At 32.7% G+C, this 13,257-nt stretch overlaps 3 protein-coding genes across 4 annotated transcripts; 2 read left to right on the forward strand and 1 right to left on the reverse strand.

The window, feature by feature from the left end:
* Positions 1 to 684: 684 nt before the first annotated feature.
* Positions 685 to 6,137, forward strand: LOC146537775 (uncharacterized). 2 transcript variants are annotated; one of them, XM_085187740.1, is made up of 6 exons: positions 685 to 819; positions 2,043 to 2,396; positions 2,495 to 3,652; positions 3,951 to 4,820; positions 4,926 to 5,221; positions 5,338 to 6,137. In XM_085187740.1, the coding sequence occupies exons 1-6, from the start codon at positions 724 to 726 to the stop codon at positions 5,945 to 5,947; spliced, it is 3,384 nt and encodes a 1,127-aa protein (XP_085043866.1). In that variant the 5' UTR covers positions 685 to 723; the 3' UTR covers positions 5,948 to 6,137. The 2 variants fall into 2 exon arrangements, with proteins under 2 accessions (XP_085043866.1, XP_085043867.1); XM_085187741.1 differs by lacking the exon at positions 3,951 to 4,820 and having other exon boundaries at positions 686 to 819.
* A 981-nt stretch (positions 6,138 to 7,118) lies between these two features.
* Positions 7,119 to 10,204, forward strand: LOC146537776 (IQ domain-containing protein K-like). The gene is made up of 5 exons (XM_085187742.1): positions 7,119 to 7,561; positions 7,743 to 7,882; positions 8,316 to 8,410; positions 9,030 to 9,159; positions 10,084 to 10,204. The coding sequence occupies exons 1-5, from the start codon at positions 7,306 to 7,308 to the stop codon at positions 10,171 to 10,173; spliced, it is 711 nt and encodes a 236-aa protein (XP_085043868.1). The 5' UTR covers positions 7,119 to 7,305; the 3' UTR covers positions 10,174 to 10,204.
* On the reverse strand, positions 10,197 to 11,899 carry mRpS34 (mitochondrial ribosomal protein S34). Its single transcript, XM_085187743.1, has 3 exons — positions 11,558 to 11,899; positions 11,047 to 11,295; positions 10,197 to 10,435 (listed from the first exon to the last, which is right to left on the reverse strand). Exons 1-3 carry the CDS (start codon positions 11,738 to 11,740, stop codon positions 10,283 to 10,285), a joined length of 585 nt encoding a protein of 194 aa, XP_085043869.1. The 5' UTR covers positions 11,741 to 11,899; the 3' UTR covers positions 10,197 to 10,282.
* Positions 11,900 to 13,257: the final 1,358 nt, after the last annotated feature.

The raw sequence follows: 13,257 nt of genomic DNA on the forward strand, positions 1-13,257 counted from the left end.
TATTTAAAATTTCATCTAATATATATAAAAATAGAGGACCACAAGCGTGTGACTGTAATGTGACGGTTGTGGGTTCGATTCCCACTCGGGGCAATGAATTATTATTATACCAAAACAAAAGCGATGCGTTGAGTTTCGCCACCCCACACGGCAAGGCTCGAGTTCCGTGGAAATTTAGAAACGGAGTGTGTTAACACTAATCTGTTTTCTCTATCTTATCTGCTATATGTGGGATACAGCGTGAAGTTGAAAAAAAATGTATGTAATATATATATAGTTCAAATGAGAAAAAATTTAATAATAAATTATTTTCATAAAAATATGAAAAATTTATACGCTACACTTAAAGGTTTACCAGGCATTTAAATTTAATGGTAATATTAAGTACACAGATATATATTTTTCCTTAAAAATATTTTCTCCAAAAACAATAAAGAAAATGAGATCCGCCAAGTCGACCTCAATTCGGTCTTCATTGCCTAATATACTTGGAACCTAAGCATGAATGAGGATAGGGTTGATCAATGACACTGCAGACGTCACACCCTCTACCACGATATTCCAATTTGAACAAACTAACTACGCTGTCCATAGAAATTTGGCGATAAACGAGCGACAGCGTCCTCCAAATCGTGCATTGGTACAAGCCTGAGTCGATCATCTTACCAAATCTGAGTGCGTGTATTTTTACTTTGGTCGAAGTATAAAGCGTGGCGGTGGTGGATGTGGCAGTCATTCCAACGCAAACAGAGCACCAGTGAAGTGGTGCAAAACTATTTTAATTTTTTTTTGGTGATATTCAAGAAAGTGTTAATAAAAGTAAGTTGCTGTGATTAAAAATATTAAACGCAAAATTAAGATAGCGGTTAAAATTATAACGTGCTTTAAAGAGAACGTTAAGTGAATAGTGCAACAAAAACGTGTGTGAATAAACAATAGCTTTCAATTATTGTTTAGGTGTTTGAATGGAAACAAGGCTTTTCTTTTCACATTGATTTTCCGTTTTTATAATATTTAATAGAAAATTATAAAGTTCCTAAAAAGGATTTTTTTTTTCAAATATTTAAATAATATAAACATGACTATAATAATATTACGTATATCTTCAATCGAGACGTAGAGCTTCGCTTTCACTTTCTATTCGTAAGAAGCAAGCCTAAGAAAACTAGGAAACGACGCATTATATGTTAATAAACTAAAGTAGTCCAAGTAAATATCGTGTTCTGTTTATCGAATGTAATTTGTATCATAATAAAAACTCCAGCGTAACGCAATTGAGACGTGCCTATCTTAATATGATGAATTTGGGTTCAAATCTGAGAGCAAATGCTTAATTTATAAAAAATAATAACCTTACCTAGATCTCACGCGAAGTAAAAACTAAAATAACTTAATCATAATTTCTCCGAATAAAGTAGAGCTTAAAATACGCTAATTATAAATTCGCGACGTAAAATATACATTTTATCGTTAGTGTACAGAAATTTGACTATAACAAACAACCTATGTAAATTATTTTAAATTGATTTTTTTTAAAGAAGTTTAAAACGTATTGCATAAAGAAGACATCTAGGACGTTACATCACAGCGGTTACGAGAAATTATGACGCACCGATCGAAACGTGCTGAGCTTGTCGATAGTCCGCTGTGCCGGTTTTTGGTGACACTGACACCATTACCACTTTCATAATAAAAACAAAGAGTATGGCTCCGTTATATAATAGAGCATCATTAATATATGACTCTTAATTCTCTGACAAGAGAGAGAAAAAAAAATTGAACTTAGTATTACAATATTACTAAGAAGGTTTTTATAAATAATATTTTGCATAAATTGCATGCTAATGAAACTCGAGAGAGCGCTTTCGCAGAGGCACTCTTGCTTGAACAGTCGCAACGATGCCCCGACATTACTGGAGCTTATATAACAATTGTTCGCGAAAGTAAAAGTGTTTCCCGCCTACCTGCTCATATTTCGACATCACTTATTTATGTATATGTTCCAACAAATAAGATTAAACTCTTGTTTTTATTTTTTTCAGATCATGCGAATCTTTACATATAGTTGTATTTTGCTATCGCTAACTATAGCAAGCATATCAGCTGACTGGTCTTGGGGAGGAGATGATAAAAAAACAGAAAATGCTGACGGAAAATCTACTGAACTATTACAAGGGGAAGAAATTAGTGAAGCACAAGGAAAGAGTTTCAATGCTAACGCAACTGTTCTAGATGATATTGTAGACGAATTAGTTAGCAGTAAGCAAGGTAGAAGCTTAAGCGGATTTGATGATGTGTATAGTGACCCCACCATCAAAGAAGCACTCGATTCCGGAGACGACTTGGAAGCACGAAATTTGATTAAAGGACGTCTTTGTACATTAGGACTAATCCAGGTAATAATATAATACTGACATCTAAATACATGAATGTTTGATTTAACAATTATTATTTTATCAATTGCTATATTAAACTTTATATTACATTTTTTCAGTGTGATGATGAAGATTCACAAGAAAAAAGAACTTATCTTTCACCAGATGAATTAATTTATGCCCAACCCGTTGACATAAAGCCTATTGGTAAACCAGTAGCTTCAATTCCAGTGCGCGGACCACCTAGAGCTTACGGACCACCTAAACCAATGCTATACCCTCCCCGCCCGCAAAAACTACCCCCAAAAAGACCAGGATATGGAAACCCAAGACCTGGATTTTCAGACAAATATGGTGTAGCCGGAAATAATTATCAGTTTTCTCAAAGTAGTGGTTTATATAATGGATTTGAAGCTAACTATGTGACTAAGCCTCCTAGTTACGCAATTAAAGAACCTTATAACTTTGAAAATTTAAAACCAACTTATAATAAAGTTCCTGCTACTGTCAACACTAAAACGGAATCCATTGTACAACAACATGTTCATCACCATTATGTGCATAGTGATGCTGATAAAGAACCTAAAGTTATAATCAAGCCCGTTGCTATTCCGGTCGGATCTGTAGGGCATTTATCATCTCAATTACATACACAAGAATCGTCAGATATTATAACTTCATCAGGAGGCGAATTTAACGGAGGTTTCAAGCCTATGACTGGCGCATTCTCACCTAGTAGCAAGCCTGTCTATGAAACAGATACTGTATATGGATCTCAATACGGACACAGTGCTTTTAACAAAGGCAGTACTAATCTACTAAATCAAGGGCTACCAAACCAATTTTCAAATAACGCATTTGAAGATCAACGGTACGGAAATTCATTGGGCGCATATGCTTCTCAGAACGGAGAGTTTTATAAGAAAGAACTGCATGTGGGATCTGGCAGCAATTTGTACAATCAAGGCCCAGCATCATTTGGACAAAATAATAATAAATATCAACAGAATTATCATGATGCTAAAGCTCAAGGATTTGAATGTGTCTGTGTCAACTACGATCAATGTCCAAGTCAAGAAATTATTGGGCGTAGAGACGATTTATATTTACCAATAGACCCTCGTAACAAAGGCGGAGAAATTTTAGCTCTAACAGAAGAACAATTAGATGGTCTGAATAAAACAGCCAATAATGAAAATACTACAGATACGAAAAACATCAGTAAAAGGGATGTCAATGAAGTTAAAGATAAAGACAGTGCTAAAGAAATTGAACCGGTAAGTTAAAATTATTATGCAATTAAGAAACTAACTCAACAAATCATACTTCACAATATTCATAACATGCATATAAACGTTTCCTATTCTTACATTAATTTACCTAAAATACGACAGAGGTATTTTTTTAAATGATCTAATAAATCATGTGTTGTATATTATATAACATTGAATATACATACCTATTACCTATTACCAAAAGAAAAACTAAACAATGGGCACTGGACTTCATTCTAACACTAAATGAAAAAAATCATTTTAAAAATACATTTTTATAAAAAATTGTATATTACTGCAGCGCCTCCTTGGGTTGAATGGATACGGCGGCAATGGCGGTAATAACAACAAACAAGTGCAGCCCACGTTTGGTGTCTCTTTTGGGTTGCCCCAGCCTTCCTCTGGTTATCCTATAAATCCTTATAATACCAACCCTTTACACAATCCTTACGGCCCTGCTTTAAATGGAGGTGGTCTTAACTTAGGTCTTGTTTCTGTAAATCCATTACTAGCCGTGCAAGTTACCAAAAACGATTATGGTGAAAAAATTGTCAAGCCATTTGTTAATTTACATGTGACCCCTAACGAACATGTCGTCAATAAATTAGGTCACCTATTTCATGAAAAAAAGCAATACCTTTTAAACAAACATGAACACCACCATCACTATAATCCACATTCATATAACAATTATCCGCATAGACCATATCCTTATCGTCCCATCGCTCCTCATCAGGGTCATCCTCCTTCACCCTATCCCACCATTGGCCATTTACCTATTAGTCATGCTCCTGTAGATTATCATCAGGGGTATGGAATACACAGACCACCCACACCACCCACATACTCACCACATTACCCGTATACCCATCATAATCAATACAATGCACAAGGGGCAACAATAGGTAGCGAAGACTATTATGACGAAGATGACAGTAATTACGATGATACTCTACAATACAATCCATACAATAATTTTGGTTTTGAAAGATCTCTTAATGATAGTGTTAATAATAATGGCCACGCCTATGCCACCCGATACGCATATTCACGATCCCTTAACGTTCCTTCTAATTCTGGGGTAAACCGGGAAAATCAAGCAATACGATTTCCTGAAAACAGAAAAAAAAGGGAAATTCCCGTTGAAATATCAAAAAGTGAAAGTCAAGAGGTAATAAATAGATATTTCAGACTGAACTCAACTAACACCTTTTGTTTATTTACAAATAATATGTCTCATTATTAATTTATAAATTGTCAATTTGTTGTCTCTTAGCGTCAAGGTTACTTCGGACCTCAACAACAAATTCCTCAGTGCCAACAAAATCAAGTGTGTTGCCGACGACCTCTTCAACCCCAAGCATCTAATCGTGGTCAATGTGGAATAAGGCACTCACAAGGTATCAATGGCAGGATCAAGACTCCTTCATATATAGACGGTGATAGTGAATTCGGTGAATATCCATGGCAGGCGGCGATATTGAAGAAAGATCCTAAAGAGTCGATATACGCATGCGGAGGAACACTGATCGACGGCCTTCACATCATGACTGCAGCTCATTGCATTAAGTCGTAAGGACCCATTTATCAAAAACGATATTGAAATTAAAATACACACTTCTTATAAATATATTAAGCAAAATATTTGAACAGAATAAAATTACCTATATTTTTTTTCTTCTTTGCAGATACAAAGGCTTCGAGCTAAGAGTAAGATTGGGCGAATGGGATGTCAATCATGATGTTGAATTTTATCCTTATATCGAAAGAGACGTTATCTCAGTACATGTGCATCCACAATATTACGCTGGAACATTGGACAACGACCTCGCAATTTTAAAATTGGATCATCCTGTAGAATGGACCAAATATCCTCACATTAGTCCTGCTTGTCTCCCAGACAAATATACTGACTACGCTGGACAGAGATGCTGGACAACTGGTTGGGGTAAGGACGCATTTGGATCAAACGGAAAATATCAAAACATCTTGAAGGAAGTCGATGTACCAATATTAGGTCACGGTCAATGCCAACAGCAACTAAGACATACGAGATTAGGCTATAACTATGAGTTAAACCCTGGTTTCGTTTGCGCTGGAGGAGAAGAGGGCAAAGATGCTTGCAAGGGTGATGGAGGTGGCCCCCTAGTTTGTGAGCGCAGCGGCACATGGCAGCTAGTTGGTGTTGTATCATGGGGCATTGGCTGTGGACAACCTGGCGTTCCCGGAGTCTACGTCAAGGTTGCTCACTATCTAGACTGGATTTCACAAATTACTGGAAAATTCTCCAATTATTAGGGATTCTCCCATTATTAAAATTTTGTGGTTACAATATCATATATTATGGTAAAAGTTTTAAGAATGCTTAGATTGTGAATGTTTATTTAATTCTTTAATTTATTATTTTTCTTTGGTCGGTAAAGGCCAGAGATTGTAAGTAATTGCTTGTGCAGTTTATTGTAAAATAAATATTTTTTAATACATTGTATTTCTATTTTTTTACTACTAAGTATTAAGAACAAACTCCTGAATAAAAACATATTAAAGCCCTTGACAGTATGTCAATTGTCAACTAATTTACAAAAAAATGTTCTTTTCAAAATAATTTTAAAACGGGTATATATACATAAACTAAAAGCTAGAAAACAATATTTTAGTTACTTTATAGGGAGGTGTTTAACAAAAAAAAAAATAATTGATATTTACACATATGTTATTATAATTATTTATTATTTGAAATCTATTATTTCAGGAGATAAATTTTAAATTTATATATATACTTATATGATCTTAATTGGCAAAGTAATTGCTTAACAAATAATACAAAAATCCATTCATACTGGTATCCGTAACAAACAAGCACCAATGACACACATTTATTTTAAGTATATATAACTGTTATGAAATACTTAAGTTACCGACACTATACGCTTACTTCCATACCATCTAGCATAATATCACTTACAGCCTCAATTTTAGCAAAACGCGGCGTTGTGTTCCGCCAATTAACACGCAATGCCTTCTGAATTCAGCTAAAAATGATGAACGGGGTGTCTTAACATTGGGTTAACCTTAACTTCAGCTTACCCTGCTGTGCGCGGGGTACAGCGTAAAGCTGATTTATTTATTTTTAAGAAAAGGTCATAAATGTGCCAGTTGCACATTTATCACACATTGTAAGTATTTTCCAATTAAATTAAAATTATGAATTGGAACATCTCTTAAACAAACTCCAGTTAAACTAGTTAGTACCACCTACCTTTAGTACCTACTAATACTCTGTTTGAATTATCAACTTCAGAATTTAAATTCAAACTACAAGCTATACTTATCTAGTTAACTTCACCAACACCAAAATTATATATAGATCAATTTTATATAATTTTTAAGTGAGCTATGTGTACGACAACAACTTAATTATATTATCTTACAAATTAAAGGATTTATAATTAAGTACAATTAACTTTTTCATAGTGTAAAAGACGTGGCTTTTTTATACTTTAAAAAAAATATCTTGACATTTGCCGTCTTATTTTTCTGTGATTCTCAATGCGATATGCGATTAAATACATTTAATGATAATTAAACCTAATGAATTGAAAATCTATATTTGATTATAAATCAAATAAACTACAGTTAACAGTTAAATTAAAAGGATGGCTGGAAAAGGAACCGATCGTAAAGGAAAGTCTAAAGAAACCAAAACGGCCTTGACTGATATAAGCGATACGTTGACTACTTTCACGCTGCCAGAAAGTCTTACCTGCTCCGAGGTAGAATTCCCTATATTACTTAACAAACGAAACAAAGCGAATTGGTCGCAAATTGTTGAAGAGAGTGAAAATAAATTGAGAGAGATTGAACAGTATTCTGAAGATAAAAAGGAGCCTGTGGATAGACCACCATTCCTCAGTTAGTATTATTATATTTGACATTCAAATTACTAGATGTAAAATAAAATACAATAAAATTAAAAATATAGTACTAGTTGCTATTATCTATTATGTTGTATCTGTGTATCCATATTAGTTGTCTCAATATGTATGTATGATATAACATAAAAAAACAACAATTATTATACATTGACTTACAGAGACTGAATGTGACTACGTGAAAAACATCATCTTCCCGTATCTGATACCTGCTTTGGAAGAAACTTTAACTAAGGCTGAAATATGGGATGTATTTAAAATTCAGAAATGTTTTTTCAACGGCATTGATTATATGGCAGAGGTTAACATTGTTTTTTTCTTTTAATGATTTGATTGGTTTAATTATTTAAATTGTTTTAGAAATACCTAGAAGCATATTTATTTACTTAATAAAAATATTAATATTTTTTTTGTATTGTAAACATTATGCATATTGTTTACCTGTAGTATTTTATACTTTTTTTACTTCACGCTGTATCAAGCAGGGTAGATAGAGAGAGCATAGTGTTAAGATACTCCTTACCCTTACTTTCCATCCAATTTTCGAGGCATCACTGGTTTAGTGGCGGAACACATCGCCGCTTTTTCGTCGTTACCAGAACGAGGAAATGGAAATAGGAATGAAAACACGCCATGCCACGACGGCCAACGCCGCACTTTGTTTCCCTAGCAGAACGAAAATATTTCATCTATTCACCCTTGTTTATAAACTTATCCGAAATAATTAATTGCAGCTCCTATGGAACAATAATCCACGGCATCCAGATCGAAAATTGAACAATGTACATTTATTTAATATGCCCTGGGTGCGAGAGCGTCTTAAGAAATAGTAAGAAAAATATTGAATATTCACTTATTTCTTATAATAATAATTTATTAAGCTTGAGCTATTGAATTATTTACTTAATACACTGAATTACGCCCCAACCGCTATGTATCTGCATTTTAAATTTGTGATATGTTCAAAAATATTAATTTCATTTACATGCTGTAAAGGGCTCTATTTATCTATATTAAATCAACAAGTAAAAAGATTTAAGATTATAAAAAAACATACAATTATACAACACAAAATTGTAATTATTTACGACATCACATTCGAAACCTCAAAAATAAAAGTATTTCTCTACTATAAATCTACTATATAATAAACTCTATCTATTAAAAAAATAGCAGCAAACTCTGTTGCATTAAACTGCGCGTGGCTGATATTTGTTCCTTTTTTCGTTTACTCGCTCTGGTAACAAGGAAAACGCGGCCATGTGTTCCGCCACTAATCCATTCCATCTTCCCACACAGCTTTATGCGGGATACAGCTAAGCTAAATGAAAATTATTATTAACCGTCCCAATGATCGCTTTGCCTATCTTAATGCTTAATATCTTTGAATAACATATTATGATGGCAAATTAATTTTACATTATTTTTTAATTAACACAACATTTCAGTCCTCGCCCCTATTACCCTAAATCTTGGTTATGGCCTGAGGAGTATGCAGCTACATTGATACAAAAATCTGTAAGACAGTATTTCGTGCAACGTGAAGAAGATGTGCAAGAAATGCGAGAATTTTGGAAGGTAATCTTTTATTATCCTAAAATGCATATTCATATACAAAAGTCATTTTATAAATCATGTTAAAGGTATAAACAATGATTGTCTTTCATGGGCCTGCATTAAATGTCTACAAATGTCTCGAAATGTATGTGGGATACACTGTGAACCTAAAAAATATAATCTATCATCAACATCTTTGTAAGAATTGTAATTTCGTTTTCGCTATCTCCACTCCACCAAAAAAACTTCAGTATTGAAAGATAGAAAGCCGTGAATGAGATCATCGTGAACTTTGATTGTGATTTTTTTAACTTTTGCACATATTGTCATATTCTTTCTTTTTTATTTATAATCTATTTATCATTTATATTTATGTTATAGTGTCTACCAACATAAAGTACCAACATCTAAAATTAGTCAATGAATTACTTAAAATAAGTTGCACTGGTGTCTAATTTAAGGAAATATTTATATTCAAATTATATTATAGCCTTTTGATTAAAATATAACTAAAAATTTCTAAATGGGTTCAAATTAGGTAACAATATACATATATAATATATTATTCTTTAATTTTTCAGCTGCTTTTCTTTTATATAAGATATTTAAAACAAATCTATATATATAAAATCGAAAGGTCACTCACTCATCATGAAATCTCAGAAACTACATGTGCTAGGAATCTCAAATTTTGCATAGGAGTTATTTATAGGACGTAGGTGCTCGCTAAGACGGGAATTTGTAATATTCGACTTCTAAGGGGTTGTTTTAGGGGTTGAAAGTTTGTATGAAACTTCGTTACGACAAATGCTAGGAGTCTCAAATTTTGCATGGACGTCACTTATAGGACGTAGGTACTCATGGAGACAGAAATTAATAATAAAGTAGTCCACGCAGGCGAAGCCGCAGGCGGGCCGCTAGTATACTATAAACTTCTGTTTGCAGAAACTTGACATAGAAAAATCACATCCAGAAATGGATTCCAATCCTCTGCTAGCAAAAAAATTTGCTTCACAACATGGTATGCACAAATGATATTTATAAAATAAACTAACATATAACTTAACAGTGTTTTATTTAAATATAACTAATTACTTGTTTCTAACATAATCCATATATCTATATTATAAATGAGTGTTGTTTATTATAACTCAACTCCTTCATAGAGTGAAGGACTTATTGGTTTTCCGAGACCCATTGTAAATTGAATTGTAGGTTTTTCACCATCTTGAGCAATTCTTTTTGATCTATTAGGTGTGTGGTGGTAGGTAATCGGCAGAACAAATTCCTTTACATCCTGAAAAGTAATGTATTATATGGTAATAATAGATATTATAAAGTGAGTTTACTATTATGTTGTGGTTTAGTGTGGATCCTCAATGATGTCAAACATATGGCAAACAATATTCGATAGTCTCATTTTATAGCCGAGTAACTAGTCCATATAAATCCCATTCTAAAGTCCTAATAAAAATTTTACATATTTTCATTAGTTCCTACACATTATACAGTGACCAATCTATGAGCTATTGTTTGTGATTACTCCGAGATAGATCCCAGCTAATGCGACACAGTAAACCAGTTTTATATTTTCTAAGGGGCCTCTGCATGTTGGACCTGTGTCCCAACACAAGCCTTCCAAAACACTAATGTCTTTTGAACACAAGAAACAGAATAATAATACAAAATAATGAAAAAAAAATTGACACAGGGAACCTACTGTTAATAAGCTAACTGAGCACATTGCTCACTTTCTGCCCAAATCTGTGATACTGCATGTTAATATATATGGTGGAACTCGATCCTACATTTCAACTTGTTATCAGAGCAAAAGAATGAAAATAATTCATTCAAATGGACAAGTGACTTTCCTATTCACTTTTAATATAATTTATTTTAGTAAATTACCTCAATTCCTTTTTTCTTGTAATCCTTTGCAATAAATCGTTGCATTAATGGTGGCATTTCAATAGTCCTTGGTAGAATTTCCTCAGGTTTATTTTCTAATGCTTTTACTGCTTCAAATAATTTGGCTTCTTCATCTTTAGGAATAAGTTTATAATCAGGTTTATAGGATGTTCTGTAAATCTCGGTTAAATTAGGTAACTTCTTGCCTCTAAATGTTTTCTCAACCAAAACTCTTACTCTTCGTCGTTCCTGAAAATAAAGAGATGACAAGACAAGTTATTTCTTTAGGCCTCATACAGTCTCAAACACAGCATACAGGGTTGGGAGAGGAAACCTGGGAAATGGAATGAAATGGAGTGTGTCTATCTCTGAAAGGGCCCTACTTTGAAGTTAGTCAGTACGCATACCGTTTTAACTACATATTAGATAATAATCCTCAAAATTTTACCTTTGCTAAAATTACGCAGATCTGGGGGGGCCTGGTATCTTACCTGGCTAAAATGTAACTCACCTCATCAGGACAAGTTTCCACTTTCACAATCTTCATAAAACTAGGTTCTGGATAGCGCTCAAATACAGATCGAGCAATGATCCTTCCCACACCATAATTTTTAAGACTTCCGACAATTTCCCATAGTGTTTTGCCTTTAAAATTAGTCGTTCTTCCCACATATTTTATTACTTTCGTAGTCATATTAGCAAATATATCAAAGTAAAATTTATTTATTTTTTATATAAATAACAAACAGTTGCTAATAAGTTCAACTATGAACAAAAAATGTAATTATATAGAATCATAAATATTAGCGATAGAGGTTAGAGTTTAGACAGTAGACTAGACTAGAGATGCACGAGACCGATATTCATCGATATTTGAAAATTATGACATCGATCGAAGCTCAGTAAGAAAACATCGATGTTTTGACTTGTCCTCCATAATATAACAAAATATCGAAACATCTTGTGCGTCAATTGAGAACACCTAATCGATTTCACTTACAGTTATAATTGAATTTACTCTTGCCTCTTTTGTTTTAATTTCATTTATATACCATATAAATGAAATTAAAACAAAAATGAAATTAAAACGTTATTATTGTAGTATGTTAATTAAAGAAATTACGATCTTTGTTGACGTAAAAATAAAAATGACGAATATTAAATAATGAAGGATTCATATAGAAACTTTTAAAACATCGAACTTTTCGAACATTGATTTTTCCTTTCAATCATAGCATCGATATGAATATCGATATTTTTCTAACATCTAGCATCCCTAGACAACAGACATAAAATATAGACTATAGAAAAACTCTAATCGACTCCAGTCTTGTTTACTAAATCGAGTATTGACTATGAGTAGTATGGTCGAAAATAAAATAATAAATCGATTTTATCAAACATATTTAATATTGATTTAAAATATATATATTTTTATTTTTTATATTTAGTAGTTAAACATAATGTGAAAAGTTTGGTCAATCGCTAAAAGAATGATTCGCTTCTGAATATATGGGATACACTGCGACACCCAGCACAATTTCCAGATTTGACGCCTTCATATTATTGTTTATTCCGGTCACTTCAATAGTTTTTGGCATTCTATCATCGCAAAAAGAGGCCATAAAAAGGCTGAATATAACTATATCAATTTATTCTTAAAACGCTGGTAATAAATAATCGAGAAAAATTCATACTACTAAGAAAATATGACTATTAATTTCTGAACAGAACGAAAAATTTTAAAAGGAGCGCAGAAAATTCTGCATTTGTCTGGTTTCGTGACTTCACATTTTTAGAAATAAACCAAAACTTTAATAACCAATCAAGAACAAAATGCATGGACGACAAGTCTTTGGCGCCTGACAACTCAATAAATAAAAAACAAATATCTTTACTAACCTAACGCAGATTTTCGTGCGTTTGTAACAACTGCGTTGTTAACAAACTGTGTTAAAGATAATTTTAAGTTTCAAGTTGGTATGTAACATATTTTAAGGTACATTTATCTCTTACAAGTTACAGTTTATAGGCTTAGTTAATTTATACAATAAATAAAAAAACGAAATATATCTTAACATTAACTACAATATATGGGTCATCAATACTATAATTTTATTACGATTATTATTTTACAACTACATTTTACTATCTTATCTTTCTACGTTAAGAAAAAAAATTGTGTTATGTTTTCAGTTTTTCTCTTCCACA

The sequence above is a fragment of the Heliconius melpomene genome, chromosome 7 (assembly GCF_056956725.1).
Source record: "Heliconius melpomene rosina isolate 202511_hmr_F chromosome 7, ASM5695672v1, whole genome shotgun sequence".
Lineage (NCBI taxonomy): Eukaryota > Metazoa > Arthropoda > Insecta > Lepidoptera > Nymphalidae > Heliconius > Heliconius melpomene.